This window comes from Trachypithecus francoisi, unplaced genomic scaffold, assembly GCF_009764315.1.
Source record: "Trachypithecus francoisi isolate TF-2019V2 unplaced genomic scaffold, Tfra_2.0 Lachesis_group12, whole genome shotgun sequence".
NCBI classification, from domain to species: Eukaryota; Metazoa; Chordata; class Mammalia; order Primates; family Cercopithecidae; genus Trachypithecus; species Trachypithecus francoisi.
In genome coordinates, this window is record NW_022681457.1 from 100,720,403 (window position 1) to 100,744,384 (window position 23,982).

General features: G+C 49.4%; 1 protein-coding gene and 1 long non-coding RNA gene across 6 annotated transcripts in view; one reads left to right on the top strand and one right to left on the bottom strand.

The window, feature by feature from the left end:
• IFNLR1 (interferon lambda receptor 1) overlaps positions 1 to 17,126 on the top strand; it is a 31,925-nt gene extending 14,799 nt beyond the window's left edge. For 2 of the 5 annotated variants that reach the window (XM_033227827.1, XM_033227826.1), the window contains exons 2-6: positions 1,885 to 2,206; positions 10,023 to 10,165; positions 12,366 to 12,525; positions 12,817 to 12,947; positions 14,112 to 16,835. In XM_033227827.1, the coding sequence (XP_033083718.1) occupies positions 2,089 to 2,206; positions 10,023 to 10,165; positions 12,366 to 12,525; positions 12,817 to 12,947; positions 14,112 to 14,891 (1,332 nt within the window). In that variant the 5' untranslated portion in view covers positions 1,885 to 2,088 and the 3' untranslated portion in view covers positions 14,892 to 16,835. The other 3 variants (XR_004441037.1, XM_033227825.1, XM_033227828.1) reach the window with 3 other exon arrangements.
• LOC117093118 lies at positions 1,568 to 22,366 on the bottom strand. The gene is made up of 3 exons (XR_004441038.1): positions 22,242 to 22,366; positions 22,029 to 22,130; positions 1,568 to 1,665 (listed from the first exon to the last, which is right to left on the bottom strand). It is a non-coding gene; the product is annotated as an uncharacterized LOC117093118 (long non-coding RNA).
• Positions 22,367 to 23,982: the final 1,616 nt, after the last annotated feature.

Here is a 23,982-nt window from a genome sequence, read left to right on the forward strand (position 1 = left end):
CCGAGATGGGCGGATCATGTGGTCAGGAGATCGAGACCATCCTGGCTAATACAGTGAAACCCCGTCTCTACTAAAAAGTACAAAAAACAAGCCGGGCGAGGTGGCGGGTGCCTGTAGTCCCAGCTACTCGGGAGGCTGAGGCAGGAGAATGGTGTAAACCCAGGCGGCGGAGCTTGCAGTGAGCTGAGATCCGGCCACCGCACTCCAGCCTGGGCAACAGAGCGAGACTCCGTCTCAAAAAAAAAAAAAAGAATTGCTTTGTGTTAATATTTTATTAATAGTTCACATGTGGTTCAACCAATTTGTTTGTTTGTTCTGTATATGTTCATTAGATGAACTCGATAACTGTGTTGTTCTTTATTTATTTATGTATTTATTTTTCTTTGTCTATTCATCAATTACTGGGTGAGAGGTATTAAAATTTCTTGTTGTAAGTGTGGCCGTTCACTTTCTACCTGTCGTTTGTCTATGTGTGCTTTATAGAGGGGGAAGTTGTTTAGCAGGCACACATAAGCTAGAATTTTTCTGTCTTCCTGGTGAATGGAATCGTTTATCATTATCTAATGATTCTTTTCATCTTTAGCATTGCTTTGGACTTTGAAGTCTGTATTTTCTCTGCTGTTAACACAACTACACTGGTTCCTTTGGTGTGAATATTTGCATAGTATAACATTTTCCATGAAGAAACAAAACAGAGGAATTGGTTCTTTCTCAAAATCTGTTCTTCGTGCCAGCCCCCATCTCAGCCTTCTCCGTTCACCCTCGGTCACTCCCCAAACCCAGGAGCAGTCCTTGATTCTCCTTTTCTTCACATTCTACATCCAATCCATTAGCAAGTTCTATTAGTTCTATTATCACCTCCAAAATAGATCCTGAATCCAGCCCTTTCTCACTGTCTCAACTGTCATCCTGTCTCACACTCCTGCCGTGGCCTCCTTGCTGGTTGACCAGAGTGATCTTGTAAAAACATGTTAGGCCAGGCACGGTGGTTCATGCCTGTAATCCCAACACTTTGGGAGGCCAAGGCGGGTGGGTCACCTGAGGTCAGGAGTTGGAGACCAGCCTAGCCAACATGGCAAACCCTGTCTCTACTAAAAATACAAAATTAGCCAGGTGTGGTGACGCTGGCCTGTAATCCCAGCTACTCGGGAGGTTGAGGCAGGAGAATCACTTGAACCCAGGAGACGGAGGTTGCAGTCAGCCGAGATCATGCCACTGCACTCAAGCCTGGGCAGCAAAGCAAGACTACATCTCAAAAACTAAAAAATAAAATAAAATAAAAATAAAATGTTAGGCTCCCTGGGTCTCTGGCTTAGTCCATTTGTACTGCTTTAACAAAATACCTTAGAATGGGATAATTCTAATAATTACTATTAATAAATAATAGCAGTTTACTTCTCACAGTTCTAGAGGCTGGGAAGTTCAGGGTCAAGGTGGCACCTGACTCCGTTCTGGTAAGGGCTGCTCTCTGCTTCCAAGATGATGCCTTCTCACTGCATCTTCACATGGTGGAAGGGCAAACACTGTGTTCTAACGTGACAAGGTAGAAGGGCCAGGCAGCTCTCTGAAGCCTCCAGGTTGGAGTCATGAACCTGCATGTTCCCCTCTGACGTCCACAGAGTACCCATCATGGTCCTTGGCATGCCGTAGGTGGCCCATAAACGCCTGAATGCACAAACATATAGTAATGGATGCTAGTACTAGGAACAGCAGCCGCCGCAACAGCCCTGTGCGGGAGGCATTACAGATGAGGAAACTGAGGCTTAGGAGCAGGGACCTGCCCATGGTCCCAAAGCTAGGGAGAGACAGGGCTGGGATTCCCACTCCCATCCATCTGGCTCCAGAACCTGAGCTCCTGACCAGGCTGTTCTTATCCTGTCTCAGCCAGTGGTTGCCTGTCTGGACGGATGGACCTAAAATCAGTCCAGCCAAACGGAGGAACGTGTGATCACCTGTTCTCTAAGTTCCCTGACCCTGAGAGGCTGAATCCATGGCCCAAGCTCTCCCGTCTCCTCCCCCAGCTCTCCCACCCCCAGACGGTGGCGCAAAGTGGAAGAGTGTGCAGGAACCAAGGAGCTGCTGTGTTCTATGATGTGCCTGAAGAAACAGGACCTGTACAACAAGTTCAAGGGGCGCGTGCAGACAGTTTCTCCCAGCTCCAAGTCCCCCTGGGTGGAGTCCAAATACGTGGATTACCTTTTTGAAGGTAGGTCTGTGGGTAAGGGACTGAGTGGGAGGCTCTCCATCCCATCCAGGAGCTGTGCTCAATGGTACTGTTCTCCTGACCATCTGTCTCCCACTTCCCCAAAGCAGAGGGCAGCTCCCTGGGGCCAGCCCCTTTGAGATGGGGCATGGGACCAGCAACCGCCCGGGGCCATATCTGGTAGCCTATCAGGGAGTTAGGGGAGCTCCAGTGTGCACGCTCTGCTAACAATGTTCATTATCTTCAGTTGAGCACCATTTCGGTCATGGACTACACAAGGCACTTTATATGCTATTCCTATTTTTTATGTTCAACCTCTCTCCTTAAAAACAATGTTTAAAACAAATTCTGGGCTGGGAGTGGTGGTTCATACCTATAATCCCAGCACTTTGGGAGGCTGAGGCAAGTGGATCACCTGAGGTCAGGAGTTTGAGACCATCCTGGCCAATATGGCAAAACCCCGTCTCTACTAAATATACAAAAATTAGCCAGGCTTGGTGGCGGGTGCCTGTAATCCCAGCTACTCGGGAGGCTGGGGCAGGAGAATTGCTTGAACCTGGGAGGCGGAAGTTGCAGTGAGTCAAGATCATGCCACTGCACTCCAGCTTGGGCAACGGAGCATCTCAAAAGAAAAAAATAAACAAACAAACAAACAAAATTCTGTTTACAAAAGTATTTTTTATACACTGCAGAAATGTGGGGGGTTGGGGGGCGGTAAAGATGATGGAAAAAAAATGTCTCATGCTTACTGGCAGAAATCACCAATTGACATTGGGTGAGGAGAGCACCCTTTTTTTTCAGTCTATTTTTAATCTTCACAGCAAACTTGTGAGGTTCATTTCCATCAACCCAAGACTCACAGACGCTAAGAAACTTGACACCGCTAGTAACCAGTGGACATAGATATGAACTGGAGCTTTCTGACCTTAGGCAGGGCCGGGTAACAAGCAGAGGATAAATGCCCTGACAGTGTCCTCAGAGAGCTGAGAGCTGTAACTTGCTGCCCAGGCTTCTCACAATGTTCAAGGACAAAATAAGACTTTAAGAGAGAAGAGGTACGGACTGATTACAGGGCAGCAGAAAAAGATGGTAGAGAAGGAAGAAGAGATGATTCATGTGGGAAGAAGCTGGCTCGGTGGATGGATAAAAGGAGGGAAGGCTAGATGGGTAAGAAGAAAGGGAGGATGGAGAGGATGGAGGAGGAAGCGATGGAAAAATGGGAAGGAAGGAGGTTGGATGGAAGGATGGATGCCTATTAGGAAGAAAATATGGGTGGATGGAGAGATGGAGGATAGGAAGTATGTTAGTCAAGGTTCTCCAGAGAAACCGAACCAATAGGATATATATAGATACAATAAGAGGAGGCCAGCCATGGTGGCTCACACCTGTAATCTGAGCACTTTGGGAATCTGAGGCGGATGGATCATTTGAGGTCAGGAGTTCAAGACCAGCCTGGCCAACATGGTGAAACCCCGTCTCTACTAAAAATACAAAAATGACCCAGGTGTGGTGGCACACACCTGTAGTCCCAGCTACTCAGGAGGCTGAGGCAGAAGAATCGCTTGAACCTGGGAGGCAGAGGTTGCAGTGAGCTGAGATCATGCCACTGTACTCCAGCCTGGGTAACAGAGCAAGACTTTGTCTCAAAAAAAAAAAATTTATAATAAGAGGAGATTTATTATGGGAATTGGCTCATGCAATTACAGACACAAAAACATCCCCCCATATGCGGTCATGTGCTGGACAACCAAGAAAGCTTGTGGTGTGATTCCGTCTGAGTCTGAAGACCCAAGACTCCAGGGGAGCACTGGTGTAACCTCCAGTCCAAGACCACAGGCCCGACAATCAGAGGGGCCACTGGTATAAGTCCCAGAGTCCAAATGCCTGAGGACAGGAAGCTCCGATGTCCAAGGGCAGGAGAAGCTGATGTGCTAGCTCAGGAAGAGAGCGTGTAAATGTGCCATTCCTCTTCCGTTTTTTGTTCTCTTTGGGCCATCAGGGGATTGGATGATGCCTGCCCACACTGGTGAGGACAGATCTTCACCAAATCTACTGATTAAAATGTTAATCTCTTCTGGAAAAATCCTCACAGATGGGCCCAGAAATAATGTTTTACTATCTACCTGGATATCCCTTAGTGCAGTTAAATTGACACATAAAATTAACCATCACAGGCCAAGCACTGTGGCTCACACCTGTAATCCCATCACTTTGGAAGGCCAAGGTGGGAAGATCCCTTGAGGATGAGGTAGGCAGATCCCTTGAGCCCAGGAGTTCAAGACTAGTCTGGGCAACATAGGGAGACCTCATCTCTACAAAATAAATAAATAAATAAATAAATATTTAAATTCGCTGAGTATGGTGGTGTGCACCTGTGGTCCCAGCTATTTGGGAGGCCAAGGTGGGAGGATGACTTGAGCCCAGGAGGTCAGGGCTGCAGTGAGTCACGATTGTTCCATTGCACTTCAGTCTGGGTGACAGAGCAACACCCTGTCTTAAAGAAAGAAAAAATTTAACCATCACAGAAGGCAGAAGAAAAGGCAGACGGGTGGATGAGACGGGTGGGTAGATAGTATAGAAGAAAAGCAGGACATCCAAGCAGGGAAGGAAGGGCTGGGGTGAAGGAGAAGTGAGGCAGGAAGAAAGGAGAGACAAGAAGGAAGGATGTGTAGAAAGGTAGAAGAGAAAAGATGAATGGATGGATGAGAAGAATGGATGAGTAGGTTAGAAGGCTGACTGGCGAGATAAAAGGTGGGAAGTATAAATGAATAATAAGAAAAGAGGCATAGGCCAGGCGCGGTGGTTCAAGCCTATAATCCCAGCACTTTGGGAGGCCGAGACGGGCGGATCATGAGGTCAGGAGATCGAGACCATCCTGGCTAACACGGTGAAACCCCGTCTCCACTAAAAAATACAAAAAAAAAAAAAAAAAACTAGCCGGGCGAGGTGGCGGGCGCCTGTAGTCCCAGCTACTCGGGAGGCTGAGGCAGGAGAATGACGTAAACCCGGGAGGCAGAGCTTGCAGTGAGCTGAGATCCAGCCAGTGCACTCCAGCATGGGTGACAGAGCGAGACTCCATCTCAAAAAAAAAAAAAAGAAAAGAAAAGAAAAGAGGCATACGAAGGAAAAAATATTGGTTAGAAAGGATGATTGAGAAGAAAGGAAGGGTGGTTGGTAAGGATGGATGGATGGATGGATGGATGGATGAGAAGGAAAGGAAGGATAACAAGGCAGACGGGAAGGCTGTCTGGCTGGAAGAATGGTAGACAAACTACAATAATCACTGGAAGGGTAGGAATAGGACATTAAAAGAATAAAGGGAAAGACACAAAGAGATTTAAAATGTTTTCATTAATTTTCATGTCCTCCCTGAATTTCTCCTGATTCTTCAGCCCCACATCCCAAGCCAGGGTGACCCTTCCTGCCTTTACACTGCCTCCACAGTTTTCCTGCTCTCATCTGTGGCCCTGATCACTTTCTTTTGGTAGTTTGCATATTTCATTTACCCCAAAGCTTTCAGCTCCTGGAGGTCAGGATACAAGGAGGCCTCGTCTCCCCATTCCCCTCAGCTCCCTTCCCAAAGCTTGATACCTAGTCAGTATCCAATGGGTGTTTCCTAAACATGTAAGTAATGGCATCATGAAGAAGCCACGTGTTTACCTTGACCACAAACACAGGGCGAAGGTGACTAGCGTGGTCAGAGATCCCTGCTGGCTGGGAATCAGGGAAGGCTACATGGAAGAAGTGGCATTTTAGTTAGAACTTGAAAGGTGTTGTATTTAGTTTTCTCTGGCTGACGTATTCCTTGTCACATTGCCCTCTCCATCTTCAAGCCATTGGGCAAGGCTAGAGGGCCCTCAACAGACTGTCAGTAGGAATGTGGAAGTTAAAGACTCAGAGTGTAGAGAAAAACAAGCTGCATTTTAGAGAAAAGCTAAATCCCCTCCAAGAATACCTCAATCATCATGAACAGCCTGTTAGTAGACACGCTGACACTCAAGGCACTGCTTCACAAGGTAAGGAACGCGTTATTGAAAACTCGAGAGAGGGAGAGCCTTGTTCCATACTGGCAGAAAGCTTAGCAGAATTGTGTCCTGCAATCTTGTGGGAAGCAGATCTTGTAAATGATGAATTTGAATGCTTATCAGAGGAGGTTTTCAAATAAAATGTGGAAGGCACGGCCTGGTTTCTTCCTGCCACTTATAGTAACATGCAAGAGGCAAGAGAGAAAATGAAGGAAGAACTTAAACAGAAAGGAACCAGGACTTGATGATTTGGGAAGTTCTCAACCTATGCAAAAAACAATAAAATTAAGAGATTGTGGCTGGGCGCAGTGGCTCATGCCTGTAGTCAGTCCGAGGTGAGCAGATCACCTGAGGTCAGGAGTTTGAGACCAGCCTAGCCAATGTGGGGAAACCCCATCTCTACTAAAAATACAAAAATTAGCTGGGTGTGTGGTGGTGGGCACCTGTAATCCTAGCTACTCAGGAGGCTGAGGTGGGAGGATCACTTGAACCCAAGAGGTGGAGGTTGCAGTGAGCCAAGATCAGTCTACTGCACTCCAGCCTGGGTGACAGAGCAAGACTCCATCTCAAAAAAGAAAGAACGAAAGAAAGAAAGAAAGGAAGGAAGGAAGGAAGAGAGGAAGAGATTGCTCCGAAAAGTGTGACATAGAGAAACAGACAAGTACATGATTGTACCAAACTTCAGGAAGATAAAAGATCAAAGTACTGAGTCGCTCAAAAGGCTTTTTGAAGAGATTAAGATTATAACTCACAGTCCCCTTCAATCAAACCAGGGGACTTCTAGGAAGCTGAAGAGCATTGTCCCTCAGCCATCTCAGCTGGAGCCAAAAGTAGAGAAGGGCTTATCTGAAAAAAAGATTTATGCACCTGGCTTTTATCTAATAATGCAGTGGATTCCCCCATGACATCCATAGGAGATCCATAAAGTTCCTGAGAACTTTACATCCACAGAAACACTGTTATCTTGGGCTAAATGGAACACAGAGCATATGAAATCAAAGAAGGTTGTTGGACTCTCCAGTTTCTACTGGTGAGATGCGGACTGGTAAACCTACTTAGCTGCAAACACCTGCTACCTTTAGTGAAAAGGAAGGATGACTCAGATGGTGAAACCAGAAGCTCAAAGGGCAGTGCTAAGAGCGAAAGAGAATTCTTCCCAAGCCTTGAAACCTAATGGAGTTTTCTTGGCTGGATTTTCAAACTGTGTTGGACCATGACCCCATTGTCCCCTCCATTTCACCATACTTAAGCCAGATTGTCTGCAACTGTTATCCTGTGCCTGTCCCACATTTTATGTTGGGAACAGATAACTTTAGTTTTTCTGGCCCACAGATGAAGAGAAACTGTGTCCCGGGAGTTGTACTGACTGGACTATGCCCAGAGTCTATTTGACTCTGATTTAGATACTGTTGATTTGGGAATTTGAGTTGATGCTGTAATGAGATGAGACACTGGGGGACATTGGGATGGAGTGAATGGATTTTGCATCTGAAAGAGATGTGGGCCAGGTATGGTGGCTCACGCCTGTAATCCCAGCACTTTGGGAGGCCGAGGCGGGCAGATCAGCTGAGGTTGGAAGTTCAAAACCAGCCTGACCAACATGGAGAAACCCCATCGCTACTAAAAATACAAAATTAGCCAGGCGTGGTGTCACTTGCCTGTAATCCCAGCTACTCAGGAGGCTGAGGCAGGAGAATTGCTTGAACCCGGGAGGCGGAGGTTGCGGTGAGCTGAGTTCATGCCATTGCACTCCAGCCTGGGCAACAAGAGTGAAACTCCATCTCAAAAAAAAAAAGAAAGAAAGAAAGAGATGTGGATTTTGGGTGGGGGACAGAGAGAAGACCATGGTAGGCAGAATGATCCTCTAAAGGTGCTCTGCCCTAATCCCCAGAAGCTGAGAATGTGTTAGACGTCAGTATTGCCCGGCAGTAAGAATCTTTTTTTTTTTTTTTTGAGACGGAATCTCGCTCTGTCACCCAGGCTGGAGTGCAGTGGCCAGATCTCGGCTCACTGCAAGCTCCGCCTCCTGGGTTCACGCCATTCTCCTGGCTCAGCCTCCTGAGTAGCTGGGACTACAGGTGGCCACCACCACACCTGGCTAATTGTTTTGTATTTTTAGTAGAGACGGGCTTTCACCATGTTAGCCAGGATGGTCTTGATCTCCTGACCTTGTGATCCATCCACCTCAGCCTCCCAAAGTGCTGGGATTACAGGCGTGAGTCACCGTGCCCGGCCGGCAGTAGGAATGTTAATTAAGGTTATAGACTGCTATGGTTTGAATGTCCCCTCTAAAACTCCTGTTGACATTTCATCATCATTGTGATTGCATTAAGAAGTGGCCCTGTTAAAAGGTGATTTAGTCCTTAATAACTCTGCCCCCATGAATAGATTAATGTCAGTCTTTCGGGAGTGTGTTTATCAAGAAAGGATTGTTAAAAAGTGAGTTCTGGCCAGGGGCAGTGGCTTATGCCACTCAGCACTTTGGGGGGCTAAAGCTGGTGGGTCACTTGAAGTCAGTTGTTTGAGACCAGCCTGGCCAACATGGTGAAACTCTGTCTCTACTAAAAAATACAAAAACGTATCTGGGAGTGGTGGCAGGCGCCTGTCCCCAGCTGCTCGGGAGGCTGAAGCAGAAGGATTGCATGAATCCAGAAGGCGGAGGTTGCAGTGAGCTGAGATCACCCCATTGTACTCCAGCAGTCTGGATGACAGAGCAAGACTCTGTCTCAAAAAAAAAAAAAAGAAGAAGAAGAAGACGAAAAGAAAAAAAGAAAAGAAAAGTGAGTTCTGCCCTGTCTTGCTGGCTCACTCTCACCCTCTCTTGCCTTTCCACCTTCCACCATGGGATAACACAGCACAAAGGCCCTCGCCAGATGCCAGTGCCATGCTCTTTGACTTCCAAGTCTCCAGAAACATGAGCCAAATACATTTCTGTTCATTATAAATTACCCAGCCTGTGATATTCTGTAATAACAACACAGAATGGACTGAGACATAGATCTTCAAATAGTGAGGTTATCCTGGATAATCCAGATGGGCCCAATCTAATCCCATGAGCCTTTAAAACTTTCTCCAGCTGGAGGCAGGAGAGAAGTGGCAGAAGGGGAAGTCAGAGAGATTTGAAGCATCAACAGGATTCCACGGTGCCGTTTCTGGTTTGACGATGGAGTGGTAACGTGATGAAAAATGTGGGTGCCTTCCAGAGCTGAGAGGCTCCCACTAACAACTGGCCAGGAAACAGGGACCACAGCCCTACAGCCACAAAGAACTAAGTTCTGCTGACAACCCAAGGAGGCTTGGAAGTGTCTTCTCCCCCAGTGGTTCCAGATGTGAGACCCAGAGCGGAGGAACCAGCTGAGCCCACCTGGACTTCTGACCTAGATAACTGTGAGATAATAAGTTTGTATCATTTTTAAGCCACTGTGTGTGTGGTAATTTGCTATGGCAGCGATAGGAAATGAATCCACATGGGCAGGATCTGCCAGGCCAGTGACATGTAGGACATCCCGTCCCAGGCGGATGGGATGGCATGAGAGAAGGCAGGTCAGCAGTGAGCTTGCCTAGGTCACCTCTCATCTCTAAGCCTGTTTTCCCCTCTATGAAATGAGAATAGTGGTATCTCCCTCCCAGGGTCAGTGCAAGGCTGAAATAACAGATTATAAGGTTCTAGGTGCACAAGAAGTGTTTGAAACATGCTAGTTGCTTTTCCATTTCCAAGAGAGCTCTCTGGTCTTGAGGGATGGACGCAGTGTGGCTCCTCGGGATTACTGACAGGTCCTGCTCTGTTTCTACAGTGGAGCCGGCCCCACCTGTCCTGGTGCTCACCCAGACGGAAGAGATCCTAAGTGCCAATGCCACGTACCAGCTGCCCCCCTGCATGCCCCCACTGGATCTGAAGTATGAGGTGGCATTCTGGAAGGAGGAGGCCGGAAACAAGGTGGGAAGCTCCTTTCCTGACCCCAGGCTAGGCCCGCTCCTCCACCCCTTCTTACTCAGGTTCTTCTCACCCTCCCAGCCTGTTCCTGCACACCTCCTCCAGGAAGCCTTCCCTGAACACCCCTGACTTCTGACAGTCAGCCCTGATAAAATCTGGTCAAAGTATGATGACCTACAAGAGGCCTGCTTGCCAAGTCAACAGATTCAGTACAGAAAAACTGAAAAATACAGATAAGCTCTAAGAAGCAAACCAAAAGTACCCAGAGATGACCACACATCACTCTGGTGTATACCCAATTTCAGATTTGTTTTTTGTGTAGGCATGTGTGTATAGCTGCATTTATTTATGGCGAGGGCTGGCAAACTTTCCTGAAGAAAGCCAGATAGTGGATATGTTCGGCTTCGTGGGCCTTAGGACTACTCAACACTGCAGTTGCAGCACAAAAGGAGCTGCAGCCTATATGTAAATGAATGGGCATCGCTGGGTTCCAGTAAAACTGTTTACAGGCTAGGTGTGGTGGCTTAGGCTTGTAATCTCAGCACTTTGGGAGGCCGAGGTGGGAGGGTTACCTTAGCCTAGGAGTTCAAGACCAGCCTGGGAACATGGTGAAACACTGTCTCTACAAAAAAAAAAAAAAAAAAAAAAAAGCTGGGTGTGGTGACGCACGCTTGTGGTCCCAGCTACTCGGGATGCTGAGGCAGGAGGTTCGCTTGAGCTAAGGAAGCGAGGCTACAGTGAGCCGTGATCGCGCCACTGCACTTCAGCCTGGGCAATAGAGTAAGACCTTGTCTCAAAAAAACAAAAAATAAAACTTTTTACATAAACAACTGGCCAGCCAGACTTGGTCCCTGGGCCTCTGTTCTTGATTGTTCTTGCTTCCACTAAAGCAACATTTACACTCCCAATCTTTTGCATACTCTGGGTTCCGGGGATTATAGATCTGAATCCAGTGTGGTTTCTGCCTTGAAGAACCTCACAAATATTCTAGACTAGCACTGCCCAATAGAAAGAAACATAATGCAAGCCGCATGCGCAGTTTTAAGTGTTCCATGTTAAGTAAAAAGAGACAGGTAAATCGAATTTTAATAACAGATTTGACTTCATCCAATTGAATGGTATCATTTCAATGAGCAATTCTGATAAAAGTGATTGAGATCTTTCACATTCTTTTTCTCTACTTCTTTAAAATCTGATGTGTGTTTTGTACTTGGAACACCTGTCAGTGTGGACCAGATGCATTTCACATACTCAGTAATCACACGTGGTCTGTGCCTTCCATACCAGACAGACATCTGTAGAGGTTTCCTCTACTGCTGATAGACTGGGAGACCCCAAGATGGAAAGCCTGAAGAATCTGCTCCTCAAAGTAGGGACCTTAATGGGGGTGCACACCAGGGCGACCCCAAGTGGTAGGCTGCTTTTGAACCATGGCTATCCCTCAGATGAAAAGAACTCAGGTAGTGTTGGGAAGTGCTTCCTCAATGCTTAAACTTTTTCTTTTTTTTTTTTTTTTGAGACAGAGTCTCGCTCTCTTGCCCAGGCTGGAGTGCTGGAGTGCAGTGGCCGGATCTCAGCTCACTGCAAGCTCCGCCTCCCGGGTTCACGCCATTCTCCTGCCTCAGCCTCCCGAGTAGCTGGGACTACAGGCGCCCGCCACCTCGCCCGGCTAGTTTTTTGTATTTTTAGTAGAGACGGGGTTTCACCATGTTAGCCAGGATGGTCTCGATCTCCTGACCTCGTGATCCAACCGTCTCGGCCTCCCAAAGTGCTGGGATTACAGGCTTGAGCTACCGCGCCCGGCCAATGCTTAAACTTTAATGCAGGAAAAGAATAGAAGGTTCAGGCAAGGAGGGAGGATCACTTGAGGCTGGGAGTTCGAGACCAGCCTGGGCAACAGCAAGACTTTGTCTGTACAAAAAATAATTTTAAAAAATTACCCAGGTATGGTGGTTGTGAATCTGTAGTCCCTAGCTACTTGGAGAGCTGAGATAGGAGGATTGCTTGAGGCCAGGAGTTTGAGGCTGCAGTGAGCTGTGATCACACCACTGCACTTTGGCCTGGGTGACAGAGCCAGACCCTATCCCCTACAGAAAAAAAAAAAAAAAAACACCCTACCATGTCTGCCAACCCCACTCTGTCCTGGCTATGTGAAACCAGTCCCCACAGCAGCTCTGCCACTCTCTGCTTCTTTTCCAAACAGACCCTATTTCCAGTCACTCCCCATGGCCAGCCAGTCCGGATCACCCTCCAGCCAGCTGCCAGCGAACGCCACTGCCTCAGTGCCAGAACTGTCTACACCTTCAGTGTCCCGAAATACAGCGAGTTCTCTAAGCCCACGTGCTTCTTGCTGGAGGTTCCAGGTGGGTACCAAGTGGTGCAGAAGGGGGAACTTTCCCTCTGGGCCTTGGGAGCTTTGTGACACAGTGGTTAAGAGCACGGGCCTAGAGATAGACTCGCCGGGATTAAAACCACACTCATTGTGTGTCTTTGGGCAGCTTACATAATGCCCCAAATCTTGGTTTGCACAGTCTGCAGGATAGGTTTATTCTTGTGAGGATTAAATAGGGTAATGTATGGGAAGCACTCAGCACAGGTGCCGTTGTAGACAAGAGCCATTGTTGTTTCTCTCATTGTTATTTTTCCTTCCTTAGAAGCCAACTGGGCTTTCCTGGTGCTGCCATCGCTTCTGATACTGCTGTTAGTAATTGCTGCAGGGGGTGTGATCTGGAAGACCCTCATGGGGAACCCCTGGTTTCAGCGGGCGAAGATGCCACGGGCCCTGGTATAGCAAATCTGGGGATGTGCGGCAGGTGGGGAGGGGTTGAGAGTAAGGGAGTGGGGCTGGAGCTATGAGTTGTTCAGATAGAATATCAAGATGGTCCAGACTCTTGGACCAAAACATCTATCTTTGTGTCTGAATTTCCACCTTTAGTAATGCATTCATTTAGTCCTGAATAAAATGGCAAATAGGCCCGGGAGGGAGGAGTGCCTTAAGTTCCTTTGAGATAAATAACTTCACCTCTGCTAAGGATGTGTCAGCTGCTGGGAGCAGAGCCCCCGGCCTTGGACCTCAGGAGAGATACCCAGAAGGAGAGGAGGAGAGGAGGCACCCAAGGGGACATCTTAAAAGAGTCCCAATTTTTAGTTCACACTTTAACCCAGGATGAGCTGTGCCCTGGCTGACCTTGGAGTTTCTTCCCTGGTCTGCTGGGTCTCTCCCTTAGAATCTAGGGGACAGCTTGGGCAGGGGAAGCCCAGGAGGTGATATGGGTTGGCCCTGTTCAGATGAGGGCTGGCAGGGGCAGCTTGGGCATAGGCAAGGCTCCGATGGGCATGGGGGCTTTGAGGATGGGTTCTGAGTGTCCCTGCATCATGGCAGGGTGGCAAAGGGAGCATTTCCAAATTTCCTGGCTCCAGGATCTGTAGGAGAATCCCACTAACTGTCAGAGTGACAACCTCGGGTAGACATGTCTGTGTGCTGCCCCATGCCCTCAGCCTTCCTGTTAAGAGCACACCAGCTGGACTTGCAACTCCCAGTGCCTGCACCCAGTGGGCTTTCTCTGGCCTCTGGAGCCCACACTGCCCCTGCATGTGGCAGCCTGCAAGTGTCAGAGCCACCAGCAATTCCATTCCTCAGCAATGACTGTGGGTAAAGAGCCCAGGAGCATCCCCCTCCTGGGATCGCTCCAAGTTGCATGTGCCCCAGTGGCTCCCTGAGTTCCCAGCAGGATTAAGTGCCAGTAGCCTTAGTGGTCAATTGCTTGATAACACCCCACTTCCTAGCTGCTCCCCCAGTCCCATCTGGTGTGTCCTGGGATCACCTCCCAAAGAAACTGCTTACACTTGAAGCCTTGTCTCAGGTCTGTTTCTAGGGGAATTCAGATGAAGATAATTGTGCTTCAGGAAAGCCTAAATTTTCTGCTCTTCTCTCCCCTACCCAAATCAGGACTTTTCTGGACACACATATCCTGTGGCAACCTTTCAGCCCAGCAGACCAGAGTCCCTGAACGACTTGCTCCTCTGTCCCCAAAAGGAACTGACCAGAGGGGTCAGGCCGACGCCTAGAGTCAGGGCCCCAGCCACCCAACAGGCAGGATGGAAGAAGGACCTTGCAGAGGACGAGGACGAGGAGGAGGAGGAGGACACAGAAGATGGCGTCAGCTTCCAGCCCTACATTGAGCCACCTTCTTTCCTGGGGCAAGAGCACCAGGTTCCAGGGCACTCGGAGGTTGGTGGGGTGGACGCAGGGAGGCCCAGGGCTCCTCTGCTCCCAGGCGAAGGCTCCTCTGCTTGGGATTCTTCAGACAAAAGCTGGGCCAGCACTGTGGACTCCTCCTGGGACAGGGCTGGATCCTCTGGCTATTTGGCTGAGAAGGGGCCAGGCCGAGGGCCGGGTGGGGATGGGCACCAAGAACCTCTCCCACCACCTGAATTCTCCACGGACTCGGGTTTCCTGGAAGAGCTCCCAAAAGATGACCTCTCCTCCTGGGCCACCTGGGGCACCTTACCACCAGAATCAAATCTGGTCCCTGGGGGGCCCCCAGTTTCTCTTCGGACACTGACCTTCTGCTGGGAAAGCAGCCTTGAGGAGGAAGAGGAGGAAGAGGAGGAAGAGGAGGCGAGGGAATCAGAAACTGAGGACAGCGATGCGGGCAGCTGGGGGGCTGAGAGTACCCAGAGGACCGAGGAGAGGGGCCGGACACTGGGGTATTACATGGCCAGGTGAGCTGTCCCGCGGCTTCCGACCGAATCTGACCCTGCTGCCTTTGCGAGGACTACTGGGCTTCCCAAGAAACTCGAAAGCCTCCGTACCTTTCCTAGGAGGGGCATTGCACTTCCGGGAAGCCCACCTAGCAGCTGTTCACCCGTTGGGCTGAGCCATAAGATGCCCCTCCCTCCTGTGACCCACCTGCTTTAGGCTGAGCTACAAGAGGAGTGGACACCGGGTGGCCTGAGGTCACAGGTTTGTGGGGTGTCATCACCCCCATTGTCCCTGGGGTGACAGGCCAGGGGGAAAAATTATCCCCGGACAACATGAAACAGGTGAGCTCAGGTCACTGTGGATATCAAGGGTGGACACCACCAAGGGGCCCTCTGGAACCTGAGACCACTGGAGGGACACCTGCTATACCTCATGCCTTTCCCAGCAGCCACTGAGCTCCTCCATCCCAGGGCTTAGCCTCCTGATTCACGGATCCTCTAGGTGAGGCCCAGATAAAACTCCAGCTGGCTGAGGGTTTTGGATGGGAAGGGAAGGGTGGCTGTCCTCAAATCCTGGTCTTTGGAGTCATGGTACTATACGGTTTTAGTGTCAGACAGACCGGGGTTCAAATCCCACCTCTGCTCGTCACTGGTTTCGTGATCTTGGGGAAGACACCTTCCTTCTCTGCCTCAGCTTCCTCATCTGCAGCTTCGCCTGGGTGTGGTGAGGGTTCTAGGGGATCTCAGACGTGTGTAGCACGGAGCCCGCTGTGTTCTTGGTGCTCTCTACATGGTGGCTGGTAGAATTCTCCATCTATGCAGGCTCCAGGAGACCCCTGGGCATCTCCCACCTGTGGCCCCTAAACCCAGAATGACTGAGAGCACTTACCATTCAGCTTGTCTCATCCCCAGTCTACCTCCTTCCTTCTACCCTTGCTGCCTCCCAGTCAGGTGAGTGAGCTCTCAGAAACCAGAGTCCCACCCAAGGGGACCCTGGTCTCTCCACCTTCACCCAGCAATGGGAACCCTGCTTCCCAGGGGAGGAACCAAGTGCTCCACCTTCTAGGGACCCAGTTTGTTGGAGTAGGACAGTAACGTGGCAGGAATCGGATTTCTGGGCCCGTAATCCCTGTTTGGACAGCACGTTAGGCCCTTGGTTGACTACTGTGTTCCAAAGAAGTCCCATTCTCCCTTCTGGTTACGAGAAACCAGTGCCTTCTAGATTCAGGTGACTATCCTTACCTGGGGGTGCTGATGTATCCTCGGCTAACCTACACCCAGCGGAATACAGATGAGCACAGCTGAGTTTTCACCCAGAGGACCAAAGTGTTTTATGGTGGAGGATCTGAACAACCTTGGCTCTGCGGCCATTCAATCTGCCAGGACTAACGTTTCTGGATTTGTGAAGAAGGGATCTTCAAAGCCATTGAACCCAGAGAGCTGTGTTGTTTTAAAGCCACCACAAGGGTACAGCATTAAATGGCAGAACTGGAAAAGCTTCTTAGGGCATCTCATCCAGGGCTTCTCAAACCATGTCCCCCAAAGGCCTTGGATCGCATTGCAGGGAGTGTCATGGGGCTGTAGGAGCCTCCCATTTTCACCAGAGCAGCCTCACTGTGCCCTGATTTACATACCGTGGCTTTCCACGTAAGATTTTGTTTAGAGGGCTTCCACTACTCAAGAAAAAGTTAGCAAACCACTCCTTTTGTTGCAAAGGAGCTGATGTCCAGGGTGGCAAAGGCACTTGCCCAAGGTCACCGAGCAGTGCTGCTCTGAAGACTTATTGTGCACATCCCCAAGGGTTAGAGCTACGATCTCTGCACAGCCGGGCCAACCTCTGACCCCTTGTCCGTGTCAGTAAAAGATGAAGGTCACAGCCAGGATTTCTAAGGGTCAGGAGGCCTTCACCACTGCTGGGGCACACACACACACACACACACATATATACACACACACATACAACACACACCTGTGTCTCCCCAGGGATTTTCCCTGCAATGAGGCTTGTCCACAAGATTGAGCTCAGAAGAGGAAGAACAAACAAACCACAGAGCTGGGGAGGGCTGTGGCTCAGGGCCAGCTCCCAGGGAAATTCCCAGACCTCTACTGACGTTCTCTCTGAAACCAGCCGAGCTGCGTCGTGGAGGTAATTTCAAAAAAGTAAAAGCTATCATCAGCTTCATCTTAGGCTTGTATGAAATAACCACTCCGTTTCTATTCTTTTTTTTTTTTTTTTGAGACGGAGTCTCGCTCTGTCACCCAGGCTGGAGTGCAGTGGCCAGATCTCAGCTCACTGCAAGCTCCGCCTCCTGGGTTCACCCCATTCTCCTGCCTCAGCCTCCCGAGTAGCTGGGACTACAGGCGCCGCCACCTCGCCCGGCTAGTTTTTTTTGTATTTTTAGTAGAGACGGGGTTTCACCGTGTTAGCCAGGGTGGTCTCGATCTCCTGACCTCGTGATCCGCCCATCTCGGCCTCCCAAAGTGCTGGGATTACAGGCTTGAGCCACCGCGCCCGGCCCGTTTCTATTCTTAAACCTTACTATTTTTGTTTTGTTTTTTTGAGTCGGAGTTTTGTTCTTGTTGCCTCGGCTGGAGTGTAGTGGTGCGATCTCGGCTCACTGCCACCTCCGCCTCCCGGGTTCAAGTGATTCTCCTGCCTCAGCCTCCCAAGTAGCTGGGATTACAGGTGCCCACCACCACACCTGGCTAATTTTTTTGTATTTTTAGTAGAGACGGGGTTTCATCATACTGGCCAGGTTGGTCTCAAACTCCTGACTTCAGGTGAACCGCCCGCCTTGGCCTCCCAAAGTGCTGGGATTACAGGTGTGAGCCACCGCGCCCAGCCAAACCTTACTATTTTTTTTTAAGAATTTTTTCCAGAATTTAATTTCTGACATAGCTTGAGTTTTCTAGTAACTCTAAACTCCATCTCCTTTATCGTCATTAAGTCATTGACAAAAAGCCAGGAGAAGCATTAGGAAAGGGCATGATAATCAGTATGATAATTTGCCTTGTGTGCTCAGCACTTAACTGTTTACAAAGCCCTTTCACATGCACAGCGAGTGGGAACTGCGTGGTGTGGGCTGGGCCTGCACTGGAAGCACGTCCCGTGAAAAGCGTTCGTGCCTTAGGTGAAGCAACATGTACCACTTTAGAGTACTAACAGTATATGTTGTTCTTATGTATTGGTATTTATTTCTATTTTTGCTATGTTTATGTCATATTTAAATGATATCCTACTGCTTGTTGGTATACCCTAAACTGTTTAAATAAAAACTCTATTTTTAAAGAAAAAACATACAATTGAATGGAAAAGTGTATGCTCTTATCTTTTGGGGAGACAGCATCTCACTCTGTCGCGTATGCATGCACCACCAGGCCTGATTGATTTTTTTGTTTTTGTAGAGATGGAATCTCGCTGTGTTGCCCAGGCTGGTCTCAAACTCCTGGGCTCAAGCAATCCTTCCCTCCTTGGCCTCCCAAAGTGTTGGTTGGGATTACAGGTGTGAGTGACTGTGCCTGGCCTATTCTCTTACTTTTCAAAGGCTCCTCACCTCTCCTCTGGGAAACCTAGCTGTTAAGACTACAAGGGCTGGCCAGGCGGGGTGGCTCATACGTGTAATGCCAGCACTTTGGGAGGCCGAGGCAGGCGGATCACAAGGTCAGGAGATCACAACTGTCCTGGCTAACACGGTGAAACCCCGTCTCTACTAAAAATGCAAACAATTAGCCGAGCGTGGTGGTGGGTGCCTGTAGTCCCAGCTACTCAGGAGGCTGAGGCAGGAGAATGGCGTGAACCCGGGAGGCGGAGCTTGCGGTGAGCCAAGATCACATCACTGCACTCCAGCCTGGGTGACAGAGCGAGATTCCATCTCAAAAAAAAAAAAAACTACAAGGGTCTCGGGTTAGGTCCCCAGAAGCAAACCCAGAGAAAAGGTAGAAAGGTAGAAAGCAGTGCAGTGATCCAGGTAACGCCAGGAGGGGAGTGTGGAGGCAAGATGGGGTGGTGGGGGAGGAGGGCAGCTAGGCAAAGTGTATCATCAACAGGTCCCTGCTGTGGGCAGCTGAACCTCAATGCCCCTGGAAAACTCTGGAAGTCAATGTAGGATGCACTTCAGATTTGGTCCTCCTGCCAGGGGCAGGAGCCAGGGAGTCTAGCTACTCCCTCCCATCAGTCCAGTGTGGAGGCTGTTCCCTGAGACAGAGTTGCAGGTACTTGCAGTTGGAATCCACCAAGCTGAGTGCACAAGAAAGGGGAGTGCCATGGGGCTGAGGGCAGGGTCCCCAGCCAGTATCCCTTGTTGCAGTGAGGCTGGAGCTGACAGCTCACCCAACGGCTACTATGGTCCATGAAAGGATATGGAACAGCACCTGTGTGACTAACCTTGCACTCCCAAACTCATTCCAGCGGCTCTCCATTAGCAAGGGTCTCCCAGTTTCCAGCAACTCTCATAAGACCACCTGGTGACTGTCTAGCTCTGTGCCCACAGTTGTCACCACTTATTGGTGCCAGGGTAGGTGCTAGACCCAAGCCTAGCTGATCCTACAAGTCCATCTCCCTGGAATTCAGTAGTCTCCCTGGCTGGCTGGGCCTGGAGCAGGTACCTTCCAACCTGCCACGGCTGCATTTCCCAGTCTAAGGAACAGTCTGCAGACAAGACAAGAAAGCAGCCACTGCCACGTGGGCTGCCAAGACAAGAAACGGTAACCCCTGCTTCTGGTCCCTTCCCCAGGTGCAGCTGCACCCCCAGCCTCGGCTTCATCCCACCTTTAAAAATCTTTTTTTCAAGATAGGATCTCTTTCTGTTACCCAGGTTAGAGTACGTGATCTGAGCATCTCAGCTCACTACAACCTCCACCCACCAGGTTGAAGTGATTCTTCTGCCTCAGCCACCCAAGAAGCTGGGATTACAGGTGTGCACCACCACGTTCTGCTAATTTTGTGTGTTTTGTTTTGTTGTGTTTTTTTTGTTGTTGTTTGTTTTGTTTTTTTTTTTTTTTTGAGGCAGAGTCTCGCTCTGTCGCCCAGGCTGGAGTGCAGTGGCCGGATCTCAGCTCACTGCAAGCTCCGCCTCCCGGGTTTACGCCATTCTCCTTCCTCAGCCTCCCGAGTAGCTGGGACTACAGGCGCCCGCCACCTCGCCCGGCTAGTTTTTTGTATTTTTTAGTAGAGATGGGGTTTCACCGTGTTAGCCAGGATGGTCTCGATCTTCTGACCTCGTGATCCGCCCGTCTCGGCCTCCCAAAGTGCTGGGATTACAGGCTTGAGCCACCGCGCCCGGCCGTTTTGTTTTGTTTGAGATGGAGTCTCACTCTGTGGGCTCACTGCAACCTCCTCCTCCCAGGTTCAAGCAATTCTCCTGCCTCAGCCTCCCAAGTAGCTGGGATTACAGGCGCTCGCCACCATGCCCAGCTAATTTTTGTATTTTTAGTAGAGACGGATTTTTGCCATGTTGGGGTGTGTGTGTGTGTGTGTGTGTGTGTATATATATATATATATATATACGTATTTTTTCTTTTAGTAGAGACAGGCTTTTGCCATGTTGCCCAGGCTGGTCTTGAACTCTTGGTCTCAAGTGATCTGCCTACCTCGGCCTCTGAAAGTGCTAGGATTACAGGATTGAGCCACTGTGCCCAGCTAATTTTTGTATTTTTAGTAGAGACGGGGTTTCGCCATGTTGGCCAGGCTGGTCACTCCCCTCCCAAAGTGCTGGGATTACAAACATGTGCCACCACGCTCAGCCCCCTGCATCCTATGTACAAGTCCATGAAAGAAACCAGAATATGTTACCCCCAAATATGCCTCTTTGACACGATATTTTTGAATATTTTTTAGCTAAGGTAGTTAAGAAGCAGCAAACAGTGGAAGACCTCCTCTCTTTCCGCCTAAAGCCAGGTTATAAAATTCTTTACTGGAGACAACTTTTACAAACCTTATGCCATCAGTTTACTCCCATTCACTTACCATCTCAGAGGTTCCAGGAGCCTAAACCTACTTTCGTTTGTCTTGCCACTTCTCTAAAATGTATTGTGTTGTTTTTTTTTTCCTGGTTCCCCTTGTGGGATATGTTGAGGTTTCTCTTCAAATAATCTGATCCATCTTTTATTCTTTAATTCATAGTACCCCCACTCCACTTTCATTTTTCTCCTTTTTTTCCTTTTTGCCTTTGTTCGATGCCCAGGCACACCGCAGCACCAGGCGTTGTCAGTACCAGCTCGCATTCCTTTCCTTATTTGGAAAGAAGACTAACTTTCTAGCTCATTACAGGCACCCTTTCCCCTTCCTCTCCACTTTCTTTTACGTGCTTACCTTATGTAAAAGAGTTCAAATGTTCAGCCAACCGGGATTCGTTTAGATTGTACAACCCGACCCCGACCAATGGGGAAAGAGTACAAGGGCTGGACTTGCGTCAGAAATAAAAGCTCTCGTGCCCTTTGTTCAGGTGTGCTCTCAAGGTGACCGGCCAAGGAGGCACCCCTCTGCGCAGAAGTAAAATTACTTTGCTAAGAATTCTTTGTTCGAGTGTTCAATTTCCTCAGGATTTTGAGCGTTATTCCTGACACTGTTTTGTCAGGATGAAATTTATTGTTCTTTACTGAAGATGCTCCCTAAGCCAGAGTCATAAGCCACTGCACCATCATCTTTGTTTGAGGTTTCTCCCTCCTGATGTGTGCCGCATATATTACAGACTTGCTTGTTTTCCTCTTGCTAATCTGCCTGTTGTTACGGGGGATCTGTCCCTACTATGAACATTTGAGGTTTTGAAATTATATTTCCTCCCCCACCCCAGTATTTAAGCCAGGGCTTTCTATTACGTGTAACCCAATGTCCTTGCTAATTCACCAAGACAAGGAGACAGTGAATCCACCTCCCGGGTTCAAACGATTCTCCTGCCTCAGCCTCCCAAGTAGCTGGGATCACAGGCACCCGCCACCACGCCCGCTTTGGCCAGCTTCGGGTATCTGGTCCTTTCCAGGAAACAGGAAAGGACGTCCTCTCCAGGTGACCCGCCTTCCTCCTCCTTCTCCTCGGCCTCCGCCTCCGCCTCCGCCTCCTCCTCCTCTCTCCCCTCCACCCAGCACGGTCGCCACCCTTAAGCTTCTCCGGGCCTGTCTGCTGCCACCTCCTGGACAGTAGTGGTATGTCAGGGCGCGGTCTTACCTGAACCGGGCTCAGAGAGCCTGGAGAAGGGAGCGCTGGGGTAATTGACGTCCTGAAAACTTCCTTTAGGAAAGGGGTTGCTTTTCCTCTTGGCACCAGCACCTGGCACAGAGTGAAAGCTTGGGATTGAGTAGGTGAATGAAAGAATAAGAATAAGCGAGTGAATTGGGATATGAATTGGAGTCAGTAAGTGGACGGCTGTAGCTGACTTACATATAAGGTTTCAGGAGCTCTCGCATGCGATGATACCATCCTGATCCCAAATTCCCGTTGCCCGTGGGTGCCCGTCCTCCCTCACCCAGCATCTGCTCTGAGAGGGCACTGGTGCTGCTCACTGAGCATAGTGATGTTGGAGGGAGTACGTGGGAGACAGAACAGGACCTTAACACTTGAGCTGGAACTCATTATTCTGTAATTGATTGTTTCCCATGTTACTTAGGGTTTGATCAACGGCTGCCTGCGGCATCTTCCCTGAGCTCATTCCTGTGTGCATAAAGGGAGGCTGAAGTAATGAGGGTTGGAGTTTTTTTTTTTTTTTCCTAGAAAAACAGACTAGAAGTTATATCTAAATGCGTGAGTCAGCTCCATGAGTCAGTTCCTCAAGAGATACTGATTGACACCAGAACTGGTTCCAGCCCCGGGAGCCCCACCCTTGGCGTGTGACGATACGTGACACGGAGGTGTGATGGCTTTATATAAGCTGAGTCTTTTTATTTCCCCCTAACTGCTTCTTTAAGTGGATGAAGAGGAGAAGGTCGCGAGGAGTGCCCTGCCCTGGTGGACAAAACCATCAGCATGTGGCGGGAGGACCCTCTCTAGGAGAGTGGTGACTCCAGGGTGAGACATATCCCACCCCACTCTGAGTCTGTGTCTCCAGGTGCTCAGCGGACCAGCTGGGAAGCCAGAGTCCAGTAGGAGCCTGGAGCCTCCACACACCCACCTCTGAGCTCTAGGCCCCTTCGTCTAAGGGGCAACCTGCAGAATGCAATGCCGTTACTTTCTCCAGCCCTGGAATTGGGCCTCAGAAATGATAGCCAACTCAAACTTCTTTTTATTCCCCGAGACAGAGTCTTGCTCTGTCATCCAGGTTGGAGTGCAGTGGTGCAATCTTGGCTCTCTGCAACCTCTGCCTCCTGGTTCAAATGATTCTCCTGCTTCAGCTGCCTGAGTAGCTGGGACTACAGGTGCCTGCCACCATGCCCGGCTAATTTTTGTATTTTTAATACGATGGGTTTTTGCCATGTTGGCCAGACTGGTCTTGAACTCCTGACCTCAGGTGATCCGCCCACCTTGGCCTCCCAAAGTGCTGGGATTATGGGTGTGAGCCACCGCACCCAGCCTCAAACTTCTAAGGGAATGTTATCATTACCCTCATGCCCACCTCCCTCCATCCCCACACCTGCACACCAGCAGTCTAGGTTTTTGCAAAAGTTTTTTTTCTTTTTTTCTTTCTTTTTTTTCTTTCTTTCTTTCTTTTTTTTTTTTTTTTTTTTGGCACAGTCTCCCTCTGTTACCAGGCTGGAGTACAGTGGCATGCAGTCTTGGCTCACTGCAACCTCCGTCTCCTGGCTTCAAGTGATTCTCCTGCCTCGGTCTCCCAAGTAGCTGGGACTACAGGCCTGTGCCACCACGCTCAGCTAATTTTTGCATTATTAGTAGAGACGGGTTTTCACCATGTTGGCCAGGATGGTCTCCATCTCTTGACTTTGTAATCCTCCCACCTCTGCCTCCCAAAGTGCTGGGATTATAGGCATGAGCCACTGTGCCTGGCCTGCAAAGGTTTTTAAGGGACTGAACTGGTCCTTGGGTTCCTCATTTTGTAACAGGGGATGCTTGCTGCATGAGACCTCCTTCTCAGAAACTGTCCAGAGACAGCAACCCAGCAACACTGAGGAGTAGAGACTTACTTCCATTTCTAGATGAGGAAGCTGAGGGCAAGAGGCTGAGGGACCCT